Source organism: Meleagris gallopavo, chromosome 17 (assembly GCF_000146605.3).
Source record: "Meleagris gallopavo isolate NT-WF06-2002-E0010 breed Aviagen turkey brand Nicholas breeding stock chromosome 17, Turkey_5.1, whole genome shotgun sequence".
Classification (NCBI taxonomy): Eukaryota; Metazoa; Chordata; class Aves; order Galliformes; family Phasianidae; genus Meleagris; species Meleagris gallopavo.
The window spans coordinates 3931027-3939988 of NC_015027.2; the positions used below are offsets into that span (position 1 = coordinate 3931027).

Sequence of the window (8962 nt, forward strand, 5' to 3'; positions counted from 1 at the left end):
GGTACCCACAACTAGCAGGGAATTTTTGAAAATCTGATCCAAATGGCAAAGAGATGTAGAGAGATCTGGTTACTGGAGTAGCCCCTAAAAGGCTATCCTGTCCAATGAAGATGTGTCAGTTGCTATTGACATTAGCAGTTGCTTTCTTTATCAGATAGTTACTAATGCTGGATCATGTGGAAGACATGTAATCTGTTATGCCCTCAAATGGCACATTGATCAAAGAAAGCAAAATAGCCAAAATGCTGATTGCTGTGCAAAACAAGCCTCCAGGCATTGCTTGTGTAGATGTGTGTATATTAGGCATTCACACCTGTTTTGTAGTTGTAAGTGCATTATGAATCTGGTTGCAACGCAAATCACATTTCTTTATAAGTAACAGTTTAGGTAAATCAGATGTTTGATACACACATCTAAGTTAGAAGTCAGATGTCTTCAGATACCAATTCCTGTGGGGTTTTTGTTCTGCTTTGCTAGCATACCTGCTGCTGGGCTATGCTTGAAATACAAAAAATATTTGGGCATACAGATCCCCATTCTTTTTCAACTACATAGTTGCACATGCCTTCTGGTAAAAAACACTTCCCAAGTTAACAGTCTATCAGGCAGGTAAAGCTGATAAAAATATCTGCATTTTTTACATATTAAGAGTATAAAGGGATGTAAAGGAAGCACGCATTTAATGGCAAAATAAAAAGGAAAACAACAAATAATTAAGTGTCAAATATGGTGAAACAATGAAGTAAATAACCAAAAGATGATCTAAATTAATTTTCCAAACTTGATGGCCACAGGCAAAGGTCAGGGGACAATGAAAAGCCCCAAGTTTGCAAGTGATTGCCCCATGCTCCTTCCCTACACTTCATTTGGGCACGACTGCAGCTTTTCTAATTCAAGTGTATGAAGAAGGTAAAGGGATTTTTCATCTCAGAAGCAGTGATCAACAACTGTTCAGTGGCAGCTATCCAGAGAGACCTCCAATTTACCTGAAGAGCTTTTCCAGGTGCCTGTGAAGCTGCCTGAATAGAGTAAAAGATCTTGAAATGAACCACATCCTCTGAGAAATAAGCTCAACAGATGCAATTTCATCACAGAGCAAATTCAGTTTGTGCAGAGTCCCTCAGACTAAAAGCTGCAGGGAATTGAACAATACTGTGTACAATCTAGAGCTAGAAAATGTCAGCCTGGGGAAGGTGGAGAAGTAGTTTTATTTCTTGAAAGTCAATATATTTTTGCAAGCTTCACTAAGGAGGAGTCTGCAGCAAGAATATACTCCTTTTCCTCTAGTCTTAGGTCATATCTCATGTGTCAGACCATATTGTTCCCCTTATTAGTATTTGCAGAATACAAGCTGAGCTGTTTCAATCCTACTCGTGCCTTGTAAATCCTCTTTGGTGATGTATGCTGCTCATGCATCCTCTACCATGCTAAGGTAAAATAAAATTAGCAGAAATACAAAGTAGTCTAAGAAAAAGTCTAAGCATTGATAGTAAGATAAATATTGAACTCAGATATAATAGCATATATCAGGTGAAGCACCACATAAATTGAAGGAATTCCATAGGAATTCTTCAGAGCAGGAGAGCCAGGCAGGGTGGCCTAATTCAGTTCCATTAAATATTTGTAGGTATGCTTACTGTTGAGGGCACTGCCCTGGATAATAGCAAAGGCTGGTCCACTCTGTGTCCAAAAGTTATCACCACAATGATGAGTAATAATATGTTGCTCTCTTTCAGACTCTGTTGATTACAATTATGCAGTATGACCTTGCAAGGTCAAACGTGCAAAGAAACATTTTATTTATCTCTTGGCATGCCTTTGTTGCAGTGCAGTGAGAATTTATATAAGAAAACTGCAACAAGCACTGTAAAAACCAAGGCTGTGCATGGGAAAGTGTGAAGAACAGGAGGGCAGATTTGAAAGTGCTGTTCACATTAAGCCTCCTAACCCCAATTCACAATTTTGGCATCATCAAGCTGGCCTGTGCATGATGATTATTTTTAAAAGTTCAGAAATCTAGGCAGAACACGAGTTTAATACCCCTCAATGCACATTATGCAGCTTAACAAACCTGCCCTGACATTAGTAAAGACCCAGCAGAGACTGGACAAAAATTCAATCAATTCTGCAGTTATAAATCAGCTCTTATTCAGAGTTACAAAAATCATGGACCCTAGGGCTTTCAGCATCTATAGCTCTGGAAATCTGATGGACAAACCTTTATTTTACAGTTCATAAAGCAAAGCTTAACAACGCTGCCTTTCAAACCATCCACAGCTGTAAGAAAGCTTATTAAAAGCTAAACCAATATCAATATTGGAGGTAGATCCATTAGATTTCATGATACTGTTATTTGGTGGCTAACTATAGTAGTTCATTTCTCTTGTTCGAGGATAATAAAAGGAAAAATGTCCCCATGACATTCAGTGGCAAAAATGTCATTGCTTAAATGCCTATGATGTGCAATAAACATTTTTAAGGAGTTGTTTAAAAGGATACTGCCAGGGCTGACAGGTTTGAGATTACATCAACTAGCTCTGTTTGGATATCTGCATAATTCAGCATCACCCCCAGCAAATTCATCCTTTCATTCTGGATATTTATATTTTTCTTCCTCCTCATGTTCACCCTATTGAGGTTACTGAATGTATTTGTCATTGACTTCTCCCCCTCGTTGTCACATTAAAATAGAGATCATCAGCTTCTATCAAAAAAGTGTGCTGGTTTTTTTTTTAGCATTCTGCGTTCCACAAGCAAGTTGAAATTCTCCTCACAGAACACATGAAGAAAATTGTTTTGCAGAAAGAAAAGTTCTGAGGCAGAAGCAGTTTGATGTCAGGGTGAAGCTAAAACTAACTAAATAAACAAAGTCATTCTCTACTACTAATGAAGATGTCACCTGCAGGATGGTGACTTAAGGTCTAGGCTCAGCATGTTTGCATGGAGAAAAAAGCCCTGGATCTTTGGTTTTTGGCAGTCCCATTTAATAGGATGAAAAAGAAGGAAAACACAGAAAATATTTGCTACTGTAGCAGAGCAAAATGTTCACTGAAGTTTCTTGAACATGCCAGCTAGTTTTAAAATTTTTCATTGGACAACAACTGAATATTTGTATATGTAGCTAAAGGAGCTGATAGCAGGCATCAGTTTTCAGGCAGAGTGCAGACATTCCTGTCTGACTGTCAGGCACATGAAGAGCAATGTGTCCTCAATATTTCAAGAAGACAAATGAAGGAGACTCAATCCTAATGTTAAATGGCCTGTGAGAAAAGCAAGTGCCTACTCGATTGACAAAACACTTACAGATAAACTCCAAGAGCAACTTTGAACTGATGACTCTGACATCTCTGGTTCCTTTCAAACTTCTTCTTTCCCTACTGCACCTCAATTAGAAAACAGCTACGTCCAATTTGTTGGGAAGTCCAGGTTTCAAAGTTTCTAAATTAGGCTCTGATTCAAAGCAAAAAGCCCCACTTTCTTTCCACACTGAATTTGGATAAGGCTTTTGAGAAACATTGTGCTTTATAAAGGTGACTTTCCATTGCTAGTAAAAGATTTTCATTTTAACTTGGTCCTTAGGAAGGGTGTGGGAGTGCTTGGAGGAATCGTGTGCTGCATGGTATCAGAACACTGAACAGCAGTTAGTTTTTCATAATGGAAAGCAATAAACAAGAGTCTAGCATAGAATCTCTCCATGCACCATATAGTTATGTATTTGTCTCACAGCCTAAGGTGAAGATTTTTAAATATAATGCGAGTTTTTCCAAGCAACAATTACTCCTTTTTATATTTTCTTTTTCCATGCCTTACTGCACTAGGTGAATCAAAATAGGTTTATCTGTTATTATACAAACAAGATTCAGAGGACACTGTCAAGAAGAAGGAAAAAACATTCTAAAGAGTAAACCTTCCCTTTGGTATTGAAATCTGCAGCAACATTAGTCACCACTCCTGCTCTTTGCTGACTTTTGACGCTTCACTTGATCAGAGAGGTAGAATTAGACTGATGAAAGACCAGTTTCCAAGACTCCGACTAATGCAAAAACAGCAAATCTCAGCTGAACAGACAGTGCATGCATGTAGGATTAGAGTGTGTAAAAACCCATGTGAGATGAGAAGGAGCACGAGTTCACGAGGAACACTTCAGTTTAAGATAATGTCACTGTCACAATCATAACCAGTTTCCAAAGCACTGATGGCAACACAGGTCTATGGAACTATTTGGGATGCATGAGATGAAGTAGAGGAAATTAATTATTTGCAGTCACGTGGGACAAAATACACCATTGTGTGACTTTGTCCCACTGAAATCTGAATACCAGAGTTGAATGCAGACAGTCAGACTGGAGGATGGAGAATGCCTGCTGACTCATTTCTGAATCACAGATAGGCTTCCTCCTGCTGCTGCAGTCTCACCAGTAGACAAGTCCAACGAGCTTCATTTTTATAACTAAAATTAAGAGTTCTTTCTAAGTGAAAAAGAAACAAGTAAATAGTAGAAATTCAGTCCTACGGGGAAATCCTCACAAGGGATCATCAGATTCACAGTGTTCTCCTGGAAGGTCTTTGCTGGAGGAGATTAAGCTTGATGAGATTTGCAGGAGTAAGAGTGCCACGTGCTCAGGTTCTTTGCCAGTTTTCTGAGGGCAAAGTTTGTTACCAAAGAAGTCCTCACATCCCACTATGTGCATTACATTACTGATGGTCTGCATCAGAATAGAACTGAATCAGTGTGAACTTTATGTGTAAAAGTTTATGTCCTTTTATAAACAGGTTGGAATTTGGATCAGTAGTAACCACTAGGTAATAGTCTTTCAGTAAAAACTCTAGATCTCAAATAGTACTAATACTCCCTGTTTGCCCCCTTATAACTGCCTCAAATAATTTTGCAGGAAGCAAACGCTTGATGCCAGCAAACATTGAAAGAATTACAGATAGCATTAACAATTCCTGCCATAACCTCACATCAGAGAGCACAAAGAGCTTTGTTGCTAAAATACTGCTGAGCCACAACAGTTCATGTTAAATTGTGATAATTCAATTGCATTTACACCTTTGTATGCATGCTAAGGAAACCTTCTTATACTTGTTAATTTTTCCTGTATGAAAACACCAGCAGAATTGACTCCATAGATGTGCAAGTGTCAGATAAGAGACAACTCTTAAAGACAAGCTTACTTTTGTCAGCACAAGCCGTGCCATGCTCTAATCTGAGCTGTCAATGGGAAAACACAGTCATGGTTATATGCAAATAAAATCAAGAACACTGGCATGGAGTCTTACTTGGTAAAGCAGGCCTGCAGGAACAACACTGAAAATGTAAAAAATTGGGAAGGATGACATCCAACTGGATGGAGTGGTCTAGGAAATTATCAGCACAAATATAAAAGACTTTGCACCTTCCAGCCTCTTCACAACTACAGATCCTTAATCTAATTTGATTTTCCTGTGGTAGCAATCTGTCAGTTGCATCCTCTTCAGAACAAGATTATAAAAGGAGTGAATCATGGACGCATTATTATTCCCCTCAGCATGCAGCACTTTTTCTTTAAGTACAGAAACCACAGTGTGCAGGAAATGATCCATCCATTAAAACTTGTGTCAACATCTCTGAAAACTCATGGAGCTGTACAGTGAATACTGGAAACCATTCTTCTGTGTCTGAAAAATCAGAATGATGACAACACTGAAATATGTTACATGCAACACTTTGGTCCTGACCTTCCTTTCACTCAAGTCGACTGGCGTTCTGCTTCTGATTTTGATGGCAGTAGGACTGCTGTTTCATTGTCACCTTTCTCATACCCTCAGGCATGCTCTCCAGCAGCAGCAGCAGCTTAGAGAAGCCACAGCAAGTTCAAAGTATTTTCTGATGCCCAATGCAAACCAAGAGATGACCTTTTTGACCAGCAGAGAGCTATTATTGAATATTCCACCAACTGGAATGCTCTGCTCCTGGAGCTGGCCTGGCTGCGCTACATATGAGATGGGTTTCACTTTTGTTGCCCCTCTCCTCCTAATTTAATGAACTAGGGTCACATTCTGATTCTTCTCTGCTCCACACATTTGTCTGTACTTCCATTTGTGACAAGACATGTGCTTAAGTGTCACTTGGCCAAGTATTTAATGTCAGACTGCAAAGGACTGGACAATAGCATTCCTTCCCTTGCATCGGGATTATCTCAGTAGAGTTTTCAGGAACACCTATGGCTGAGTAGTTGGTCACACTTGGCCACAGAAAGTAAAAATGCTTGTGTCCAAACTCTTTGGTCATAAGAGTTGTAGCTTCCTTCAGGTCACTCAAAGCACCCTGCTCAGCATGGGTAAAAAAAAAAAAGCAAAATACCAGTGTTGTTACTAAACTCACTGAACAAAATCTTTGAATTTCAGAGATAAGAAATTCAGACTAATGCAGAAACAAAAAATCTCTGTAGAGTAATTTGACATTAAGATTGGAATTTCCAGAGGTGTTCAACTGTGCTGCTCTGGTGAGGCAGCAGTGCTTAGCCCATATGGTGCATACAGAACTGTCAAGTGTGGGTTATAAATTGCTGCAAATATTTTACTGTTGCTGACTGTAGAATACACAGTTTGTACCAAAAGAAAGAGGTTAGCATATTCCAGATGGGATGGCCTGAATCTATTACACCATTCACTTCAAATGATTTTTGAAAATAGACAAATATTTTCTTAAAAAAATCCAGCAGCATTGCCAGCTCTTCCGAAAAGCACATTTTGTTGAGAAGTTGCTTTTAATTTTATAGATAGGCTGCTCGTGTTATTCCATTATATCTATAAAGAGAATTGGCCTTTATGACTAATTTAAAGGGTTTCCCAAAGCAGATGGAGCATTTTGAATAGAGAAAAAGGGAATTACAGGAATACTGATCTTCAAATATATGAAAATGAAGACAAAACTTGTCTAAGGCAATACTGGGCAGTAAGACTTGCTCTTGGCTGTTAGAGGTCATCTCTTCATCATCAGCAAATGTCAGACAGGGCAAATTGACATTACATCAGTGGATTCTGATTCAGTTCCTCTCGCTGATGGTCTCGTACACAAAATGAGAATGCCTTGATGAAATGGACAGAAAAAGTAAAGAGATAAAACAGAATATTTTAGCTGACTATATTAAATTAACATACACTACTTCCATGTTCTTCCTGTGCCAACAGAATTACTGGTACAATCTATTGGCAAGCACAAACATATCTATGAAATGCCAAAGAAATAAGAAAACTGAACTTGTGGATGAAATGCTCTGTGTTTATGTATACATACAGAAGGAAATAATAGAGATGCAAAAAACCTGTTGGTCGGGCTGAGTTTGTCAAGCTCAAATTACATCTGCTTCCTTTCCACATGCATTAGATTTATGTTACCCTCAGCTAGCCAAGATCTACCATCAAACTGCTATGAATATTAACCAGGTAGTATCGACCCTTTTCATGCAGGAAAATATTGCTGGAGGTGACTCAGATCAGATGGTCGACTTACAAATAATTTCTCTTTGCTTACCTACTGCTCCCTTCTCTCTCCCTACTTCAAGGCTCTGGGTTAAACACCAACCATGCTTGCTAGCTGCGTGCTGCTTCCTTACGTTAGCACATGTGCTCTAGTGTTAAGAGTCTGTGTCAAAGCTCTTTCCGGGGTCATGGGCTAACTGTATGATCTCACACCACTCATTTATCTTGCCTGTCCTTTTATTAAACCTGTTAAGAGAAATGTTTCAACAGAAGAAAAACAGGAGCTCCTTGAAGACATATGGGCACATCTGAGTTGAATGTTTTTGGGTGAAGAAGCTATAAAAAAAGACTCTGCAGTGAACTTTGAAGTATGAATTTGTTTAAAAGGCAGTGATTGCTGTTCCTGCGCAGTGCTTTTCAGGGTGTGAAATACTGCAAAGGGAAAAAGGTATATTTAGAAACATTCTAAAACATATCTATGAAGGATTGGTTGAAGAGAAATGTTTCAAAAATAATTAAGGCTACAAAAATACATGTTGTCTAGCAAGTCAAAATTACAATTTTAAATCCCAGCAATATATTTATCAAAATTTTCATTTCCAGTTGCATTTCCTGACACGCCAAAACAGAATTCTGTGGAAGGTCATAAGAGGATTCAAGTATTATTAAGTGTATGATTGAATAAACAAAACAAATGACCTTCATTTACGCTTGCCTGATCATCCTGTGAACTCACAAAGAATAGATCCTGTCCACTATCTGAGACTCAAAGAAATATCTATCCATCTTGGGTGAAATCATCCATACGCAGAGAGTCAGCAGAAACTTTAAATGCCTTTAAAGTACTTCAAAGCAGGACTGAATTATGGCTTAAACTCTTTGAAACTATTCTGCTCGGTTTCCTTTCACAGTATTCTACGGAATACTGGCACACTGTTGTGCTAAGTGGTATGTTAGAGAGTAAAGGATGGCTTCACATAGTAAGAGGCCTTGTGGCCTCACACAGACAAAACAAATCCAAAAAATAAGGAAAGGATGTTTATTAGTTCTACTTATAAATGGAAAAACGAGTTGCAGAGAAGATGGATGATTTTTACCACATCTCACAGAGTATCTGCAGCTGTTAGAAATGGGACCTAGCTCTCAGTTCAGTGCCAGGACCTCAAGGAGCCTTTCCTTCCATGCTCTTGAACAACATTTGCAAAGGCGTGACTATCTTTGTATTTCCTTCACCATGCATAGATTTTGTTTCATTTCTCCCACGTTACTACTCAGACTTTTGGAGACTTTCATAATATCACACCAAAAGTTCCCAGTAGCAGCCAGAATTACTTTTACTGCTATTTAACACAGTACTGAATTTAAATGTCGAATGTATATGCTTTTCTCACAAACTGCAGCATCGGAAAACTTTAATTTATCAAATTAAAATGCACTATAGCACAAATTTATTGTATCACTGCTCATGAATGTTTTTATGTGTTTGATTGTGGCT

The 8962-nt window shown here is 38.5% G+C and overlaps 1 protein-coding gene across 1 annotated transcript in view; it reads right to left on the minus strand.

The window, feature by feature from the left end:
* Nucleotides 1-6829: 6829 nt before the first annotated feature.
* LOC116217259 (transmembrane protein 132C-like) overlaps nt 6830-8962 on the minus strand; it is a gene marked incomplete at its 5' end in the record, with an annotated part of 118538 nt that continues 116405 nt past the window's right edge. The window contains one exon of the mRNA XM_031555896.1: nt 6830-7074. Coding sequence (XP_031411756.1) covers nt 7032-7074 — 43 coding nt within the window. The remainder of the gene's footprint in view (nt 7075-8962) is intronic.